Genomic DNA, 22,006 nt, shown 5'->3' on the forward strand with positions numbered 1-22,006 from the left:
TTGTATGTAATTTCAGATAAGACAGAACAGATCTAGCTAATAAGAAATTATCAGCACTCTGGTCTGTGTTCATTGATTGGAAGATGGAAATTTGGCAGCAGTTATTGCACATGTGTCTCCTCAGAACAATGTAGCTCATCAGATAAGTCTGGGGAGGAATGAGTTTAGGGAGCCAAGGAAAAGAGATAAGGAATGTCATGTCTCCTCATGTGCCCCACTTGTCAAAATTTAGGCATGTGAGTTAAATGGGAAGCAGCCAGTGAAACTGGTGCCTCTATCTATGCAGAAACATCTTCAGAAACTGATGGAGTCCTTTGTGTGGCAGTCAGACCCCTTTGAAGTATTTTTAGGGGAACAGGAGTGATGGATATGCTCAAATATTTTGCTGCTCTTTCCACAGAGTTAGTCATTGTGTGTGAGTGCTGCAACAGTGCCACTGAGTTTCACTGTTGGTGCATCTCACAGGGAACAAACAGTGGTGCAGACTGAGTTCATGCAGGCCAGCATTACAAGCCAGAAATAATAGTAAAAATAATTTCTAACCCATGTTGTAGGATTTTGAGGTCTATCTCCTTTTAGGAATGGTCAATTTTTTCTGGGCCCATTTTTGTATCTTAAGAGGGACAATAGGCTTTTGTAAGCAGGAAGAAAGGTCTGGCTTTTGCAGTTGTCTCTGATAATATGCAAGTGAACACATCCAGTGGTTTTAAAAATGTCAGCCTGAGAGTTATCAAGGACATAAATGCATTTTGGTAGTAGTAGCCTTCACATAGGTAGGAAAAAGGGTCAAAACACTGAAAATCATGTTCTCCAAAGGAATCTCAGAAACTGTGTTTCAAGTGCAGCAATATATAAATTCCCAAGGCTTTCATAGAAAGACAAGTGTATAAAATTGTAAAAGCAACACTTTTCTCTCTCATTTCGGTTTTAGATTGAAGATTGTTAATGAATTTCTTAGCTTGGATGGAGGTCATCTGGAAGCAGCTTTGTGTATTTCATCCCTTAGAGAATTGTTACTATGTATAGACAAAGACCACTCAGCTCCTTGGAAGATCTTACCTGTATTCTCTAAGTGTCAGAGCTGTGAAGAAAACTTTCTTGATATCTCTCTTGTCTATCTGCAGTGTGTTCTTTCTGGTGAAATGATCAAATTTTATATTGAATAGAGACAAAACTATTTTGCCTTAGTGTATCCTTTCCAGTATCTCACAACAGTAATAAAAGGAATGTTTTGAAATTATAAATATTTATGATTTTCCATAGTGCTGCTGGCTGTTAATTAAATCAGTCAAAGCAAGCAAAAGCAATGGTTTGTGTGCTGGAGATTTATGGACTATGGTATTTAAAGGAAAAAGCACTAGAAGAGAGAGTTTTAGAGCAGATAATGAAGGTAACCAAAGGCAGAGAGGAGGCAGTAAGGACAGACAGACTTCCTTTGCAAGTAATGGGCAGAATTAAAGGGAAGAGGGTGCAGCTCAGTATTCTGGATGCTTTATGTCCTGTTAATGCTAGAATATGAAACTCATTTGCAAGAATCAGGTGAAATAGAAGGGGATAACTGTACATTTGCCTTGGAGATTGAAAGGCAAATGCAAATCATGAATGTGTAGATAAAAGCACAGCTCTGACAATCTCACACAGAGCCCATGGCTCAGAACAAAGCTGGTAATCTGGGACTCTGGACATCTCCTGCATTTGGCCTCGAGCATTCCTAGTGCCACAAAAAAAAAGGGGAAACACTGGGAGGGACAGGGGACTGCCAGCACTGCCAGCCTGTATTGTCACATATTGCTGATGCTTCCGGTGTGGCAAGGCTTGCCCCATCCTGCTGGGGTGGGAGGAAGGGCAGGTGTGTGTTCCTACAGCCCAGCAATGTGGGCGTGCCCTGTTTGGGCAAGGGCTGGGCATGGTGTGCATCCTCTCTGGAAGTTCTTACACTTTTGATAGTTAAAGAACAGATTATTGGCTCTGTTTTGTCTTGGAAATATGCCATAGAAATAGATTTGGGGGCATACTATCAACTTCTGCTTCCTAATTATTAGAAACAGACTATCTTGAAGCATTTTGGAGACTATTTGAAATTACAAAGCCCCTGATACCTTGTTAGGAAGAAAGGTGAATAAGAGAGCCACGAGTTTTGTAGAGAGCCCCCATAGATAGATTTACTGACAGGCCTGTGAAAGATCAATTCTTTACCCTCCCAGTTTTGACTCCAACTCCAGTCAGCTTTGATTTTGGGAAAACAACTCCAATAAATGTTGGGCATGCTCAAAGGTTGTTTCTTTTGCTTCTGTCACAAGAGGCTGACAAACAAAACTGTCAGAGCCAGGAGTTACACCCCTGACTGCACTGAAGGCTCAGCAAAGTCACTTTCCGAAGTTTTTATTTTACCTTCTGTATAACAAACACATATTTAACAACTGGAGGCTGCTGTAGTTAAAATCAGCAATTTGCACTGAAGGAAAGGAGGGGGGGACTGTAGGTAAATAATTTTGCTATGAAAATACCCAGGAGGAAATGCAAGAGGTGGGAGTGAGATGTTCCTGCTAGAATGATAATGGGGAAAACAGACTTGCTCCCAGGTGATGGGATCTTACAGGGGAGTTGGTAAGTGGTGGGACACAACTGTAGGCTGAAAAAAGTCAAAAACTGAGTTCAGGTCTACCAAAAACATCTTCAGGTTGTGTGTTCACAGGCATTGAGCCACTGTAGTCAGCCACTCACTTTTGATAAGCCAAAGACTCCAATCTGAATTAAATATAAAAGGAGAAGTCAGAAAATGTATCCAAATGGAACTATGTAGAAAAAAATTAGCTGTTCTTAGGGAAACAGAAGCCCAAAGAGAGAAAAAAAACCCTGATAAAAATCATGTGGGAACAGATAAAATACAGATTACGTAGAGAAGATTTTAAAAAAGCCTGATCTGTTCTTACTTGGGGGAGAAAAAAAAAAGGATGGATTTTCCTCCAGTATTTCTTCAAGGAAAGATGCTGAAAAGTGACTGGTCTATAAAAAAGGAGATACTCTTAAAGGTGTAAGGAAGGCACTGGGGAGGCTTTCAGTAAAAGAGCTCTGTCAAGTTTCACTGCTAAGAAAGATGAAAGACCAGAAGAATTTGCAGGCTTATTATTGCAAATTTATGGTTATTTTACAAGGATTTTATCAGTATATTCTAGTGCATTAGAGTAGCAAGAAAAAAATCTAGAAAGTCACAGATTAAAATAGGATCAAAGGTAGGAGGAGAGACAATTGCACAAACTGAATGCTGAGGTCTCTACTTATTGGTTCTATTTTATTAATTTTAGTTATCCTCATTGTTTTAGTTCTGTGCTCACAAATATTTATGAGGGACATTTTGATAGGCTGTGCTTTTTTGAAAGAAGAGAAACTGCTGTGCAATATAATGGAGTATTTTATTCCTGCTAATGGTGAATTCTGTCAAAAAATGGTCCTTGTTTTCCCATTTGCCCACCTGCACATGTCCCTTTATGACAAACAGAAGTTTTCTCCTAAAATTACTTTTATAATATCACATATAAAATAAACAGAGGTGACTTAAGTGGAGCAGATAGTTTATATTTTGGATTGCTTGTTATTGCTGTCCCCTTCTTCTATAAAATGTTCAAGAGGTTTGTTTGTGTGTGTATTTGTTTTACCTTCCCCCACTGTCAAAAATGTGCCACAAGAGAGCAAAGGGACTGAGGCTGAAAGCTTTATAATGGCTTTGTTATCAATTTAGCCTTGTCATAATTTTTGTAGTGAACACATGCTTAAGGAGAATAGAATTAAATCTGTATTGTAATTCTCAAGCACTTGTAGTGTAGCAGAATATCTAAATAATGTGAAAGACTGAATGCAAATCATAGTATGTCCTTAAGAACCCCGGAGAAATGAAGCACGTTTGATTTTTAAAAGTGCTACTTTTCAACATGACAGCCAAACACATCAAATGGTGCATCTCATTTGACATTTTAAAGATGCAATTTACATTGTTCTGAAAAGCTGGCTTACCTTGTTGTAAAGACATGAAAGAATTACCTGTTACAGGTTGTGTCAAAGGCAGATTGTCTTACGAAATATCAAATCTTTGCATTTTTTTGGACTAGCTCCATTAATACAAAGTAATAGTATTCAAAGATTTCATACAAGTAATAATTTAAATTTTTCAGCACAGAAGGGAACAAGGAGGAGAACTGTTTGCTACCAGCAACACACAGCTGCTGTCAATGTTATTTTTTTCACCTTTAGCTCACAAAAATAGATCTCTCTTGCTCTGCCTAAAAATACACTAGCAAAGAAGTGCAGTGTTGATGTCTGCTACACCAAAGAAGAAAAATTAAGTCAAGAAATAGCACATGACAAAAGTGAAAACAGGACAACACAAGGGAAAGAAATGAATGCAATATTTTATTTTTAGCTGAAATGATTGAGTGATAAAATGCATGTTTTTAAGTGGCCTAATCAACTGTACCACACATACAGCACAAGTCATCAGCCCTTATGAACTGTCATGTTTTGTCAGAATGCTGTTGAAACTAATAATTTAAAATTAAACTAAATGAAACTTGTAATTTTGAAGGAATATGAATTATTATTAATAAAACCATCAAATTAATTTTTAGAATTGCCAGTGTCACAGTCAAACATGGAGGCAGGAGGGGATGGGCTTTACAGAAGTCCTGAGTTTCATGGGACATTTCTTCCTTCCTGTGAGGAGTGATGCCTACACGGCACTGATCACGCTCCTGTCTCATGTCATTCAATCCAGCTCCTGGCTCTGCTGAACATGTTTTTTTTTTGGTGATCCTGAGGGAAATATTTGCATTTCTTTTCCTTCATTTCCTGACTGTAAGAAACACAAACCAAGTCTTTCTTTTTCCCTCTCTGAGTCTCTTTAATTTGTGCAACTGTGGGGCAGAAAGCCGTGTGTGATTTAGGGAGGATGTTAAAGATGATGTAATTACCTGCTGCAGATATTTCCCAACTGTGTATAAATACCTGGGGGTTGTTTTGTGCATCTCCAGGGGAGCAGAGAAGAGGGGATTCCCTTCTTGCTCAAGAAGGACATCTTGCCAGGGGTAAAGAAGGATGAACTTCCTACTGGAGATGTTTTCTGGATCCTGCTCTGGTCCCTTGGAGTTGGGAAAGTTATGGAGCATTGAGTCTGAGAAGTCAAAGAGCTGGTCTGTCAAAGGTTCTAAGGAAGATCCTTTGGCAAATGTCACAGGAGGTGACAGGGTCCTGACAGCTCAAAATTGTTGCTGCATAATTTCCAACACACCTGAATCTGAAACACATCACTCATATTTAGCCTTGTGTAACGAGTCTCATCAACACCTTCTGGTAAAGCCTCACTCTGGAATGGCTGGTTGGTAGGAGGGGGCAGAACAGAGTTGCCCAACGTGATTGATACACGTAATTACTGCACCCAAATGATAAACCTCACACCAGATGCAAATATTAGTTGAATGTGCTAGACCACAGCAGGTAAAGAAAAACTCAAAGAATTTTTGTGAGTAGCTTGAGTTGAAACAAAAACAACCTTGGCTTATTTTGTCTGACACTGATAACTCTTAGCAATCTATTTTTGTTTATCAATATAATCCAAATGCTGACAAATCTGGACTGGCAATTCTAATGCAAATAATGTAGCTCAAGCCTGACTTTAGCATCTTCATGAGGGCAAAGTAGAGGTGAAAAATTCAGCTTCACTGGTAAAGAGAAAATAGTTAGATACTGAAGGCTACCAGGAAATTCAAGTTCCTCGATAGTACAACACAGTTTTGAGAAAGAAGCTGCCTGTTTCAGGTGTAGAGAAAGCATCCCAACTCACCCAGCATTCAGCAGAGCACTCAGCAATGAGTTTTCCCCAGGAAAAGGCAACAATCAAATATTTTGCTGTACCTTAAACTGTCATGTTTGACAGCTGGTGAACTTTGATGGTAGAGTTTCCCTGTTACAACCTGGTACACAGTTCCAGCTCCTAAAGCAGTCTTTTGGATGTGCTGCTGTGTTGTTTAAATGTGTTCTTCAGGAAGGTAGGACATGTCAGCCAACACCATTCAAATTCTGATTATTTTTATATTTTAAAAAGTTCCACAAACTCCTGACATAGAAGCAATCAGATGCTTCTGAAAGCATACAAGTATCCTTTTCCTGAATAAGTAAATACTTTTAATTAATTTTATCTATCTATGCTCCTTTCTTATCTCCATTCACCTGTTTTTCTTTTTTTTTTTTGTATTTTCTTGAGTTTTTATTTTCTTTTTTTTTTAAATATTTCTTTCTAATATTTTTCCTTTTTTTTTTTTTTTGGGTGCTCCTCCTAAGATGATAGTGCTTCAAATGGGAATTTGTAAGGTCTCTTTCTTTCCTGTTTTATTATTGTCCCCCTTCACTGTGAAGCACAACCACACTGCATGTGTGTTACTGGTGACATACATGTCAGCTGTCACTGGGATTTCAGTTCACAGAAGTGTAACTCCCCTGCATGGAGAAAAGCTGGCAACACTACCTTGAAAATAGAGCTTTTGCAGTGGGCAAATCTTTCCAAATCTATTGAGGGAGCCTCGTTTGCTGCTGACTGAAGTGTCCTCTTCCATGGGGTGAGTGTTGCCCCAGTGGACAAGCACAGCATGGCTGGGGAGCCTCAGCAAAGGGCCAGGGCTTGCCACATGCTGGGCTGCACAGTTCCACACCCACAGAACACAGACCTGCCAAGGGGGGAAGAGGTTAAGGAAATATTTTTCAGTACAATGGGACCAATAAAATTTAATATAATTCCTTTTTTTTTTAAATTTCGTGTCAGATCAAAGCATGACTTCCAGTAGACTGAAAAAATGAAGTATCTGTTATGAAATATTTTTTTAAAGAATTACTAGTTAGTGATTTTTAGGGAGGTCTGACTGCAGTGCTGAGCTGATGGGAATAACTATAGTCAGTGAAACACCCAGATACTGCCATGAAATTTGAGTTAGGCTCTTATTTACCCATTTACTTCAGGGAACACGATACTATGCAAAGGTGTTTTGTGTAATTTTTCCTTTTTTTTTTCCTCTTTCTTTTTTTCTTTTCTTGGTTGGTTGTTGTTCCCCTCTCTCTCCCATGCCCCCTAATCCCAGAGACTGCAACACCCCTGGACTGTGTACTCACCGATTTCCATTTTCCCCAGATATTATTGTGACTTGTGCAGCTCCCATGCAGCCGCTGTCTATATGACCCAGATGCTTTTTCCAGAGAAATTCAACTTTTGAAATATTCCCAGAAATTTCTGTATCAATATAGTTCAAGTATGTGTTGCCTGGTTTGAAAGTTCCCCTGCCAAAAGAAAAGCACAGAAGTGATGCTTGGTGTTCTACACAAACGTAAGTTAAAAACCACTACAGCACAGGCAGTAATGGAGATGAGCTGTGGGATGCCATGAGAGTTGAGCTTTGAATACTATTTTTATCATTTTATTACTTGTTTTTGTAGAGTTACAAATCAGGGAAGTCAGGCAGAATTTTGGCTTAAGAAATGTTCTTGGAGAATATGTTCCTTGAGGAACACACAGGAGCCTTGATGCAAAACCAGAGCACAGACCTGAGGCTTCCAGCTCCAGCAGTAGCAGATCATGTCTTGGGTCTAGAAACAAGTTCTGACCCCTCTGCTGACTAATCATTCAAGCCATGCAATGCACTTTTATAAAGTCCTTGGCCTTTTTGATTGTTTGTACCTATATCAAATACAAGTTTATAATAGGGCAAAACTTACAGGAAAATTAAAAGACCACTATAGTGTGTGTGTATAAAAAAACACATAACTGTGTATGTATATATATGTAATACACTTTTCACGTAGTCATTTTTGTAAGGATTAGAAAGGAATGTCTCATTGACATTTAGGTTGATTTCTTCCTCCACATCAGTATTGCTACTTTTTGCCTGCCCTGAGACTATTGTGATGGTGCTGAGTCTACCTCATCTCTCACAAAATTACTTATCCTTAATAGCTGGAGTAAGTTCTGAGGACTAAATGTATTTTTCCCCTCTTTGGGTGAAGTCCATGGTGAAGATACTGGCTGGGCAGGTTGGTGAAGGACATAAAGTCCAGTATTAATCTTGAGAAAGCACAGGGAGCAACATTCCTGCTACAAAGGGAGGTGATTGTGGATCCCACAACAGGCTCAGTCTGTGGACCCAACTGTGTAGCCTTGTTGGTACTTAAGGAGCAGCTACTCAGAGGGATCTGTATGTGCATGCAAATTACACAGCTGCTTAAATTCCTGTGCTTTTCAGGATGAAAACACTGTATTAAATAACACATCCTTTGCAAGTATTGCCATGGTTTATTCTGTATGTTATTTTTGGAAAATAAGATCTATCTCCAAATAAATCCAAGTCAGGAAGTTCTCTAAGTGTTTCTGGTTGCTCTCAACAATGAAGAAAATTGAAAATTATAGTTTAAATTCATGCCTTCTGTGGTATCACTGTTCCCTACAACAGAACACACATTGTAGTGTGACATTAACTTAGAAATTATCTGTTGGAATATGGCTGCAGTTGTGTATAACCAAAAGTACTCCTGGTCCAGACCAGTAATGGGGCTGTTTTCACACACAGAGGAGGTTGGTTTAACAATATTTAAGCTGCGTCCTTGCCCAGGGTCTGTTTATTGAGGTTTAAATTCACATTTACTGGAAAAAGCCAGGCTAAGTAGACAGGGATCCCACATTCCAGCACAGTTCATAAGCAAGTTGCAACATTTAGTTTGAGCCCAGCAGTAGCCACAGAGCTTTTCGCCCTTGCCCACTTTGCCATGCTAACCATCAACCTCAGAAAACAAAAGGAAAATACAGAGCAAGAGAGAACAGCAAGCAGATTTTTATCACAATCTGTAGCAACAGGAACTTCAACCACTTACCAGCTACTTTTATTACCTGTGTAAATCACAGACCACAATGGAACAAGATGAGGCATGTAAAAATAGCTGTGGTTACAGTCAATATGAGAACAATGATAGAGCCATTTTTTCAACAGTCACATTAAACTTACTTGTCAATTGTATATTTTTTCCTGATCCCATTAGTTCCAGTCAAGGCTACATCTATATTTCCCTTCATGGTTTCTGTTGCAGATACTTTGACGTGTATCTCTTTTCTCCAGCCTTGGAAAGCAAAATCAAATGGATTATGGTTGCAAGGAAATTTCTCTCCTAAGGGTAACATTTCATGTGTGTTTCAATGTCTTTCAGGAAAAGGAAAGAACTGCACAAAAGCAACTAAAAATATTTTTTTAAGGAAAATGTTCTGTGTAATTCTGGTAGTTTTAATGTTCTTGACAGTGATTTAAATCACTGGTCCACTGTTTGCCATCCTACTGACTGCCGAGTATTTAACCTGCCATGGTCAGTACTGTGCTTTGCTCTTCCACTTGGCCTCACTGTTAATTTTGCCATTTCTTACACTAATGAGCAATCTGGGGGGGCTCATGGGTGGCATGTCAGCTCTCGGCTCTGCAGTGGGGCCCTCTGGACTGCTGCATTAAAGACATATTAAACAAACCCATCTGCTTTCCCAGGGTGATCCTGAGAAGTATTTAGGGGTTTTCTGGTACCTGTCACAGCCCCACAGCTTTCAGGACATCATGTCCATCAGGCAGAAGAAGGGGCTCAGATGCAATTGATCTTAACCAGGTTTGGGAAGTTTTTGTACTGGCTTTAATTCAGGCTATTCAAAGAAGAATCTCTTCACCCAATTCATAAGGTTATATTTGGTTTCAGGCTATAATTACTATAAACTCAACAGCATGCAAATGTTCAAATCAATGTGTTCATTCAGATTGGAGAAATAGCTCTTTTCTCTATAATCTTAACTTTTTTCCTTTTTGCTCTTTTGAAGGTGTAATATTTTCTTTTGGTTCTTAGTTTTGCTTTCATATTTTAGTGTCTAGTGAATTAGGACCTCAAAGACCCTCTTTCATTTAGTGCCCTAGAAGTTGATGACCTGTCATGAATTATAATTTATTAATTTTCTTATTTCCAAGTTCTGTCTGCTTCTACATTAATCACAATTAAACCTGTATTTCTTATTACTCCCTGCTATTTTCATTTGATGAGCTTTACAAAAATATTCTGAAATGCTCCAGTTTTATAAATTTATGCACTTCCAGCATAACATTCCTGCCACCTTCAGCTGTATAACATTTTTAAGCCATGATGTAACAACCAAGTTTAACTCAAAGGTGAGCATAATTGATGTTTTCACAATTATCTCAGATTTCCAAATAATGCTGGTACTGCATGTTCCCAACACTCCTGAAATTCCAGGTGTTTTTAATGAGTGCCTTTCATTAACTCCAGCAGCTCTCTGCAGATGTGTAGGGTCCTTTTCACACACAATTCACTGCCACTTTAGAATATACCACCCAAAATGAGCACTTACGAGCATATGGAGAGGAGGGCCCTGTGTTTAAATAAACCTTTTGCTGTTCTTTTGTAGTTTTATGTAAAAACTTATCAGCATAATGACCCATCAGTGGGCATCCATCCTTCGGACATGGGAAGCAGTTTCCCTGGAGGGAAAACAACAATGTGCATCAGAAGACATTTTCTGTTTGAATCTTACTTCTTAAAGTTTAACAAGCTCAGGTATTTCAGCTTTTTCCCAGCTTTTTTTTTCTTTTTTTTTTTAAGTTACTTGCTTCTCAGTTCATATCGTCAGCATTTATTAGTGGGGAGGAAAAAGAACCTGAGGTGGTCATTCAGATTATTTGATCTGGTTCAAAATCAGAGAGAAACAGGCTGACAATCTGGCCTAATTCCTTGTGGTCTTGCAAAGACCATAAGTAAATATCTGAATGTATGTTGTGCATTACTACCTGACCTGCAAAATACAGGTTATGTATTTATCTCTCATGGGGCCCACTGAAAGGTTTTCTGCTAATTATAGGATGGGTAACCACATTTCCAAGGAGGTCTGGCTGGACATCACACTATTAACACTGAAATAATTTAAGTTTAGGGATACTGAGGCTTGGGCTCTCTCTTTTGGGATTTGTTCTGTCTGCTCTTCAGCCTTTATTCCCATGCAGACCCTGAGTGACATTATTTCATAGACCAGACCACCAGATCAAGACCTTGACAGTCATTAAAAAGAAAAAAAAAGAAAGAAAAAGGAAAAAGATAAGCATGTAAGCAGATTAATAGCAGTTGGGAAAAATATCATTTTAATATTTACATAGTTCAGTTTTGATATATGGGAGGTTCTGTTGGAACTGGTATTTGTGGATCTTTGGCTACTTATGCATTTGATAAATAAAAAGCTAAATGATCCCTATCACTTGTCTGTAATGAAACTGAAAAAAACCCATTTCCCTCACATGACTTAATTGCACAGGGTGGAGGTTTTCCACTCCTCAATTAGATCAAAGTTTCAAGTTACGTGGCAACATTGCTACAAACATTAACAACTTTTTTTTGCCTCACAGTAATCAATCATTTGGGAGTAGATGGAAAAAAATACAGACATGTCTTCCTCCCTGGCCAGTCCTCAGTTGCACTGCCAGAATTGGCTCAGTAAAGCCCAAGCATATCAGATATGAACACCAGGACATTGTTCATGCCCTCCCTGAGAGCTGAGTAAGCAGTGCTGGGCTGGATAAATACCTCCCCCTGCTCTACATACTGTGGATGTTTGTTTTTTTCTACAGTTAAATATTTTTGAAATCCAGAGGCTATCCTTTTAACGATGGGTTCCATCCGGTTTAGATGGACTTTCTTGAGCCAGAGGGTCCCTTATTGGTGATCTCTAAAGGTGAGCCCAGCCACTGCATCCCACTGTCCTCTTACTCAGCTCCTCACCTCTCTCCCTTTGTAACAGTTTTAAGTGCTTACATTTCATGTCCTTTTTTATTCTAGATTTTTTTTTTAAGTTTGCTGCTTTTAAATTTTGCCTGGTGCCGTGTATGGTCTGGCTGAAGGTGGTCAGTGGTTCTGCACGGCCTCCCCTCTATCCCATGACCCGGAATGTAGAAGTTGCCCCAGAAATTATTAAGAGAAGAAAGGCTGGTTTATAACCCCTCAGATAAATACAGACCTGGTACTTACCAAGACAAAGTCTCGGTATGTCTCACACTGATACCCAACAAATCCTCCTGGGGTGATAATACTCTCAGCATAATACCGGAGACTTCTTTTGTGTCCACACCCAATACCTCTGTATGCTGGCAAGAAAACCCCAAACAACAGGGGAAAAATGATTACAACTATACATTAATGTGAAGTCCTTGCCAAAGCAACATTTGTGGGGTTCATTTCCTCAAAAGAATTTGCACATATAGTGACACCTTAGGTGAAAAAAAGGCATTCAAAATGAGAATTATTTGGTTTTATAGTAAAAAAGTGTACTTATGCCTACATATATTTTTTTCAGTGGGGAAGAGGTAGGTTCTAACAGAGGTGCAAAGGCACCAAGGTGGACCTCATGCAGTCTCCCATCCTGTGTGTGTGCTCAACTGCTTTTGCTTTTGCAGGAGAAACAAGGAGGATTTAGGAGAATTTCCTTTTCATATTTCAAAGAGTGGAAGAATTCATAGATACAGTTTTTGTAAAGCACACAGTAGTTACTATGAAGTAGTTTCCATTTTGCTTCCAGTTATCACCACGTGGTAATTTTTTTAAAACCAGTTTCCACTAGTTTCTGAAATTAAAGGTAATTATAGTAATTATTTGAAATTTAGTGGCTTTCAGTGTTTTTAATCTCATTTCATAAGTCATTTAATGGGGTTTCTGTGAAACTCTCTGAAAAGCAAGGTGTTTGGCAGTGTGTCCTTGATTTTGTCAGAACTATTTAAAACAAGCACACTTTGCCATGGGAGTGAAAGATATAAGCAGCCAGTAAGAGAAGAAGAAAGTGCTGGTTGGGTTATATTTACAGGTCCCTTGTAAAAAGCATTGTCTTCAATGACTCTGAAGCCTCTACTTTAACAAAACACAATATAATAAGTTAGGTTGGTTGGATAAAAGTAGGCTCTGTTTTGCTTCAGTGTGTTGTGGGGGCTCACCTAATCACAGGGGGAGGTCTGGAAGGCACTGAAGTAGTTGCAAACTGGCACAGATTATAGTGAAATAAGAATTTCCCCTATTGACAATATTTATGCATCTTACAGATACACCAGTTGTTCTTGACCATTTGACACATTGTTTACATAAGGAAAGAAAAAAAACACAACAAAACCCCTCTGAAAAGTACTTGTTTTCTATTTTTCTTGAAAATAATCTGCATCATCAAGGCTTCCTGAGTATATTTTCTCTATAGTTCTTTCTTTAATTCAGAAGGGTTTATGCTTTTAACTTTAAAACCCTCAGCTCTTACAGTTGGCTTAATTTGTGTTAGTGCCAGATTCACTTAACATCTATACTCTCCCTTCTGCATCAAAAACTGTAGGAAAAATGTTACTAAATATTATTTCTAAAGCACTTCATACATAAAAGCACTACATAAAGGTAAATATTATCAAACAGAAGAGAGATGAATAAAGTAAGGTCTAATCAAGAGGCAAGAGTTAAGGCTGTCTCTATTTTTAAGACCTACATGAACAACCAACTCCATCTCTCGTGTTCAGTAGAGCTGAGTTTCTCCTTCACGACACAGCACTTCAAACAGCCTTGTGAAATGCCTCTTGAAAATATTTATTTGTGCTGAAAATTCAGATGATTTTTATTCAGTCCAGTTGGAAAGTGTTTTGGTTCCAAGTGACAGTGCACAGCTAGTTTTCAGTTCTCTTTGTTACTAAGTTCTCAACCAGTTTTAAGACAGAGCATTTTTGAAAGCCAATTATTTAACTAGAGGCAGGGATTTCAAAACATTTAGCTGTGAAGAAGAGATGTTCTCATTTCTGTAGGTTAGGATCAGAAGACAGGATTTTGTGGATCTATTGTACTGGTTCCCAGGGTAATTCTGATTAACTGCCCAGCTTTCTTTGAAGAATATGAACTACTAATGGAGTACTCATTTTATCATCTTTTATATTTCTAACCTTGGGCTGTTTCCTTTGAAGATACTAAAGCTTAACAGCATGGATGAGTCCCAGTAATATTGGGAGTGATGTCTTTCTAGGGAGAGGGAAAGCTCAGATTTGAAAATATTCATTTTTGGATTAGCCTTAAATGAAATTTCACCAGTACTTCATATGTGGAATTCCCACTGAGGTCAGTCTGCCACCAGAGTGGGAGGCTCTTATAAAGTTTGTGATGAACAATTTTGCATGCTTTAACTGAAGTTTCCATCTAGAATTTGCCCTGGTTAATATAAAAGAAAATTGGAGGGTATTTTGGAGGTGGATTTAAATGTTCCATTTTTGAGCATTATTTCCCTACTACAAATCTGAGCTATATAAATAACAAATACATTCAAAAGGCTTTATCTTATCCTAGCCTTTATTTCTAACTGTAGCTTATAACAAGGTACTACTTCTTTAAAATATATTTACCTCTCATAAGGTCATTGATATTTCGAGTTGCAGGAGGGACACGAAGCTGGTTGCATCCTGGCATCTTCTTCCCACCATTTGGGTAAAAATCCAGGTGGCCACAAGTTTGAAGAATCCCTGGAGCTGAAATGCACAAGGAATCCAGGCTGAGCTCTCAGGTATGCTGTGATCAACCTACATGCCTTTGTCGGCCTTTGGGTGAAAACTTACCAAAGTCAAAGAAAAGATGACCAGCATGAGTATGAATTACATCAACAAATTCTGCATCTGAAGGATCCAGCCTAACCATTGTGGGAGTGTATTGGAAAAGGGGCCCAGCTGGATCCAAACCTAAATGGGTGGAACCACATCTGATTGAGTAAATAATACTGCATGTATATCATCACATACAGATTGAGTATGTAATTATATTTCTGCCTTTACATACAAAAACTCATTTTGGGGTTCCCAGACAGCGAAACAGTAGGGTTTTAATAGAAGTGTGACTGGAGGCCTTGCAGCACAGTAAAATGCTGGTGGTTGCTTGGCTTACTTTGGAGGGAAAATGTTATGTCTGGGTTTGATTTTTTTTTAATGTTTTTGGATGTTAGTGAAAAATATGAAATCTTGATATATTACTCTGACCATGTATGTTTGTTTAGAATTTTCTCTTAGCTACAAATCTATTTTTATTTCCAAAAGGTATTAGTTGAAAATGGTCCCACTTCACATCAGTGTCAGTGAGGTCCCCTTGGAGATAATGAAAAGCCATCTCTGATCCCAGTTTCCCTGAATTGCTTATGTGACTGCTTAATGTTTACATGGATTAGGCAAAGCAATGTCTGTGCAGGGAAAAGAACTGACTGGAGGAGAAGGAAAGCAGAAAAAAGGGAGTCTTTAAAAGGCAATATGTGAGTGTGGCCCCATACTGCATCAGTGTGTGTGGCCTAATGCAACTTCCAGTCCAACTCTCCACACCCAGACTTGCACACGAAGCTTTCCTCATTTTCAGAGTGTCCATGGCTATTTACCATCTTATCCCAGTTGGTTTTTATACCATCTTATCTAGGGTTTTTAATTTTTCATTTCAGATTTTCAAACTTCTGAACTGCTGAAAAGTCATGTTAGAGTGGGTTTTTAAACCCAAATATGACAATGAGTTGCTAGTGTTTTACAGGTCTGTTATTCCGCATGTAATACAGGATTCTCTTCCTTTTCTTTATATCACTAAAAATCATAACCAAGTGCTCCCTGGGGCCTGTTGAAAGTTTTTTTTCCCCTGTGAAAAGTGACCTCCACTTAGCCACAGTCAGAAGAGTTAAGCTCTTTTTGGTCTGTTGCAGTTGAGCCTTTCTCAGAGCTGTGAATGTTGCCATATGAAATGCTGCCATGCCCAAGACATGGCTTTTCCTGTGACCTGTGTGCCATCATGCTGCCTGGTCACTGGTATTTACAACAAACCAGCACATTGCAGCCTGTACTGTCTGTTTATAAAGCAGCAGAGATTCTTCAGTTTCATGAAAATAGAAAGTTTCCTCAGCAGAAATCGCTCCAGTACCTGTTATTCTTCCAATGCCAGGCTTCCTCCTCCCTGCCTCCCCTGCCACGTGTGCTCCAAGGCTGTGGCCGATGAAATGAATGTTGGCAGGAGAGTAGCCATAGTCCTTCTGTGAAGATGTATGGGAAGTTAAAAACCCAGTGTGGGGATCCCAACCCATTAAACTGCAGCATGGCCTCATGCAGTGCCAGGATGTGGCACAGCAGTGGGTGATGGAGGTGAGTGGCTTATGTGGAAAGTTATGGCTATGGGTGATGGGATCTCTACCTAAAGACAAGCAATTCCCCACTCATCCCACCCCTCTTATAGCACACCTCTGAAAGGAGTAATCTCTGTAAGGAACTGGCCACTGTGGTAGAAAAAAAGGAAGATGGAATTTCTGCATATAGCTCCCCTACATTTGCACTGATTACATATCCAAAACATGAAGGACCCCATTGCCTCACCCCTGAACATCTGTCCAGTCAGGACAGCAGACTGTGGTGGAGCTGTCCGTGCCTTTGTCTGGGACATGCCCTCTGTGTGAATCTAGTGCTCCTCCTGCCATGGAGATGCTCCACCATGCAGGTCCTTAAGGATGGGGAGGACCACGCCAGGAATGCTGCTGGTGTGCCAGGATCAGCTGAGCTTCAACACGGGGACCCTGATGTTGGCAGCTGCAGAAGAGTCAGTTCTCTCTGCTGCAATTCAGCTCTTGCAAGAGATAGCATGTATGACCCACAGAGGGATGTATTGGTCCTCCTTTGCCCCTCTTTACCTGTCAGTTTCGTTAGACAGCCTCCAATCTGAGGGTATAAAGCTCATCATGAGCAAAACTTTCAGCAACTGTGGCCTGTAGCCTTCAGGGACAGGCTTACCTGTGCTCTGATGCTAAAGCAGGTGTTTCCTTTTCTGCAGAATTAGAGCCATATAATGACATTTTCAGCTGCATTACTGAGTACCTCTGTGTTTCCCGGCTCTATTGAATCCACCCTAAAGGTGCCACTCTGAACACAAGCCTTACCAGACAGACTGTGCACCAGTTTTCACATTCCATGGGTACTTTTACCTCGAGAAGGTTCACCAGATACTCCAGCTCAGCGCCCACAATGCGGACGTTGTTGACTGCGTCCGTGTACAAACCACTGGAGCCGCCTGTCCAGTCTGTCAAAATGCAATTCACGTCTTCAGTGTGAAACATGAACTGGGGGAAAACAAAAAAAACAGGAGAGAAGAAGAAAACAGGCCTTACGTGCAGGGTATGTAAAACAATAAATATGTAAACAGTATTTTGTTTTGCTATAGCCTCTTTGTTCATGTGACTGGTGAAACACATCTTTAGTACATTGATTCCTAGTGATGCTGAAAATCAACACAAGGAGGCAGAGTGGAGCCAGACAGAATCCTGCTTCAGTTCTGTTTCACATTCCAAATGCCTTGTTTGGCTTTAGGGTACCAACTTCTCCTAATGACAGTACCCCAGTTACCAAAAGAGGATAGGATGACTATTTTTCATTTTCCAAGCTTCAAACTTCTTATGTTTGGATAATCTAAAAGGATTCTGAAATTTATGTGCGCGTTCAGCTCCAAAGTTCATATATTCTAACCCAAGTATTTAATTTATACACTTCTGCCACTGGAACCTTCTGATATTTTTTTTCCTGAAACAATTTCATTTTTGAAATGTGCCTGAGTAAAATAAAACCAATCTGCTGAACAAAGTCTTTTAGTTTTATTAGATCAAATGTCTTACTCAAACTAACGTGTTTATTTTGACCTTTTTTCCGAGGTGAGGAAAATTACTCTTTTCCCTCCCACCTTTATTACTGGCAAGGAATTGAAAAATCAATTAATTGTAGCTTTCCCTATGGAGGTGATTGCAGCAAAAGGGCAGTCAGCAGAAGGCTGAAGGGGACTATACTCATACGAGGAACAAGGAGGTGGTCGTGTTGAACTGGGCTTTTTTCTGAGTTTTGTTCCTCTTCCCTGCTTTAACAAGAGAACAGAGGTGTGAATTTTACATGGGAATTTAAAGTCCGATGTGGATATTTGGACTTTCAAATACAAGTAAAAAGCCTGTCAGACAATAGGGGTACATACCCTGCACATCTTTGTTATCCAGGGCAGATCTGCTCCGGCGAGGTGGCCGTGGATAATGAACCGAGTTTTCCTGTGTGTTCGGAAATTCGAAGCTTTGATGGTTGAAGGATTTGCAGCTGAAATTTTCTGCATCAAAAACCCCAAACAAACAACATGGATGTGACTGCTTCATCCCAGGGTGCATTTTTATAAACCCCAATGGTTCAGGCATAGTCCTGGGACTCTGAAGAGATGAGTCTTCCTCACTCCTAAACTTAAACTGCCTTCAGGGGGGAAATCAATTAATCACTTCAACAAATTATTCACTTCCTCTTGTTAATTGCACAAACGATATGGGCATCCTTTACACAATGCTTTGAGATACACTGGTACAATGTGCTATGTACATACAAGATTTTGTCAAACTTGGCCATAAAAATGTAAAGATAGCATCTTCTGAAAGGCATTGTGTGGTTGACTTTGAAACCATACCTGTTTTCCTTCCTTTGTCCTTCATTGCTAAACTCATTTATATTTTATGAGAAAGCCCACCAGGCTTACAAACTCAGAGACTGCAGGTATTTTGGGGTTTACTGAGAAAGAAGACATTGTTTTCTTTTAAAGAAATTCTGCATACTAGCTGTTACATATTTTTTTTGTTATTGTTTCATTAACCTAAAAGAGGGATGTCATGCACTAATTAGCACACATCTCACCTTTAGTGAAAGATTGATTTGTTAAAACGTCATAGACCCAGTCAGCTGGAGGACTTGGACTTGTTCTGAGGTGACTCAACAGGAGAAATCATTAAACACCTCCACTGTTTAAGGCTGCCATTTCTAAAAAAACCCAGCCACTACTGAGGCTTTTTCATGTTATGTAAACCAACAGCAACACCAAATTGCCCTCCCTTTTCATATTGATTTGGTTCATTTTTCTTGCTCTTTGTCGAAGCAAAAATTACACTTTCTCATGGTCATTTTTCATCTGTCACCAGACTAGTCTATAGCTTCACAAACCTGCTTTGTGTTAAACCCAGACCAGCCAGACACCTCCAACACCCCAAGCATCCTGCTGTGAGCTTTTCCCAGTACTTGATGACTCCAGAGGAAAGATCTAGCCCAGTGCCGGTGGCTTTCAGTGTATTCCCATTTGATCCACCCTAAACAGTCCTACAGACTCCTTTACTTCCATCTGTCACTGTGTCACAGTCCACAAATTTTCACATGTTGTTGATAACTTCACCTTTTTACATTTTTTCCACAGAGCTCCAGAGTCTGCTGTCTCTACATTTTCCTGCTGGATGTGCCTTCATGAGGCATAAACTGCTCAGCTCTCCAAGTTCTCCCCATGGTATGTTTTATCAAATCTTTTTCTTTAGTCTTTTAGCCTCTATTTTCCCTCAGTCTCAGTCTTAAGAAATAATGTTTATTTTCTTTGTGAATCCTCATTCCAGTTTGGTTTCTGGTTGTTTCCTTCTTTTTCCACAAATGATTTAATTCTCTCCATTTTGTGTTTAGTCTGTCTCCTGTCTTCCTTTCTAAGCTTTCCTTTAATTTTTCATCCTATTTTCTTTCCCCTCTCTGCTTGAATATACATATTTTCTCTTCAGGTCTTCACTTTTAACTATCTATTCTTAGAGCTCAGTGTTGGCCACCACATCAGTGGAGCCTCTGAGACCAATCCTATGCCTTTCAGAGGACCCAGTAATCTTGTGTATGAATGATGCTCCTGAGTCAGGTGTATGGGCCTGAAATATGCTTTTAATCTGGAGACACACAGGAGCCAAAATTGAGCTTTTCTTTTGTACTGCCTTCCCTACTTCTATCTTTAGAATGTTAAACCTGAGACTGAATTTAGGCCATTATCTTACTGTAGAGAAGGCCTATAAAATATAGTCAAAATATCTCAGATAACTTGTGTTAAAGGGCTGTGATTAATATGTTGTAAATGTAAATATATCTGCCTCATGAGGGAGCTGAAATGAGGAAAAAGAAAAAAGGATGGAAGAAAATTATCATGTGTCTAATATAGAATTGGGGCTTCTCCTCATGAGCAAGAATACACACAAAAAGAAAGAAGAGAAGGAACTGTGCTTATAATTTTTGCTTGAATCGTGTCAGTGTTTAAAAACAAAGCAGTTTCTTACCTGGTATTTTATCCTGTTGTCTCTAGTGTAAAGAAAGAAGTTTGTGTTCACATCTTCTGGAGAGTTGGGCAGGCCTGCCAGTTGCCTCCCTGGGATGCCAGCCCAAGGTGGGCTATCTGTAAAGCATCCAAGCCTCTTGTAGCAAACTTCCCCTCCTGGGGTACACAAAATAAAATGTTAGTGTCCTCTCAATGTAACATGTTTTGTACAAGAAGCTGCCAGGAGAGTGTTTATACCAGGGAAGCAGAAAATTGCTGATTCATGTTAGGGTGGCTCTTGAGTGCATTTTTCCTTAAGGTTGTGCTCTGTAGCAAGGACCTGAATTCAAGACTGATTCCTGCTGCAAACATAGCCTGGAGCTCAGCCTGATGAACTCAGGAGAATGCAGGGTGTGTTTGGTCAAACATATTTTTAATACAGTCTTCAGAAAAAGACTATAAAATCTTGATCCAGAGAACAAACCAACTTTTACTTCCAGCAGAGACATGTCCTTGAAAACAGTCATAATGCTCCAGGGATTATCTAAATTTTTATTGCTGGTGCAATAATTCATGAAGGAGAGAAAAAAATCCAAAACATTAAAATAGGTATGTCTGGTTGCTCCACAACATACTTTAAACATCTCCCTTACTTTTTTATCATTGTAATATTTTAATGGAAGCAATAAAATGGAATTTGAGTGGAAACTGAGAGCAAAGCACAGCCTTAGGAAGTTTGGTCTGTGCCTGAAGGACCAGTTTCCAAATTCCTATTGTGGCTCTAACACAGCAATGATGAAAATATGACATGTGGGTGTTGCCATTAATTGTCATCCTTACACACTGTTTTAGCACAGCAGTTGTGAAATCCCACATAATTTTTATTGCTATCAAAAATCCACTGAAAACAATGAGAAACTATTTTTACCTAGAAGAGGTTACAGGCCCATACTCCACCAGACTGTGACTTAATCTGTAGGAAATGCAGGAGTAGAACCATATATACTGGAAATACAACTAGAGAAAAAGAACATTTAATTGTGGAGCTGACAACAGAGAATCCTCAAAATTACCCAGTCATTTTCACAGGGGTCTTTTCTCTGATATTAATGAACTTTTGCACTTTTGTGTCTTTTTGTTTCTGTTTGTTCTTTCTGTCTGCCTGCCCCTGTTGAACTATGTTTTCCGGTTGGTAAAGACACGTTTTGGACCAAGACTATTTTCTTGTTCTCTGCAGAGAGCTGTGAGAAGTGCCTGGCTCTCTTTACAAGGGTTGTAGCTCCCATGAGTGCTGGTGTGGATTGAGAGTGGGTAGGGGAAAATGTTCTGGAAGGATTTCAGTATCAATTCCCATTCTGTTTGCTAGCTGCAAAAACCTTTACGGAATTAAAAGTAATGGGTTAAATGTGGGAAAGACATGATGGAACTCGGGGAGTTCTAGTGAAGGAGTATGTTAAATCCACACCAAAGAACATCCTTTTCCTAAAATATTCTGGTATAAACTGCACATAACAATTTTTACTCTTTATAGACTTTATCAACCATATGTCTCACCTCTGGCTGCATTGAGAAGAAGAAGAGTAGTGATCCATATTGCAAACATCTAAAGTGAATAACATAATTGAAATTAGAATCTGGAATTCATAGAAGTACTTCAGTCATTTACTGAGTTGGATTCAGAATAAGCAACACTTCCTTAAAAATAATAAGGTTTCAAAAATACCTTTGGGATTATTTCAGTTTGTCATGGAGATTTTGCATATGCAGGGTATCCTTTAGGATGAAGATTGTTTTCCTGACTTTGACAAACAGGATT

General features: G+C 39.3%; 1 protein-coding gene across 1 annotated transcript; it reads right to left on the reverse strand.

Annotated features, from left to right (window-relative positions):
• Positions 1 to 5,875: 5,875 nt before the first annotated feature.
• LOC139675736 (pancreatic lipase-related protein 2-like) lies at positions 5,876 to 21,793 on the reverse strand. Its single transcript, XM_071563785.1, is given in 12 exon segments — positions 5,876 to 6,713; positions 7,149 to 7,317; positions 9,033 to 9,144; positions 10,421 to 10,550; positions 12,085 to 12,200; positions 14,469 to 14,591; positions 14,679 to 14,798; positions 16,006 to 16,114; positions 17,054 to 17,188; positions 18,085 to 18,210; positions 20,213 to 20,367; positions 21,745 to 21,793. Coding segments are annotated over 12 exon segments (1,590 nt in total). The 3' UTR covers positions 5,876 to 6,467.
• Positions 21,794 to 22,006: the final 213 nt, after the last annotated feature.

Source organism: Pithys albifrons, chromosome 9 (assembly GCF_047495875.1).
Source record: "Pithys albifrons albifrons isolate INPA30051 chromosome 9, PitAlb_v1, whole genome shotgun sequence".
Taxonomy (NCBI): domain Eukaryota; kingdom Metazoa; phylum Chordata; class Aves; order Passeriformes; family Thamnophilidae; genus Pithys; species Pithys albifrons.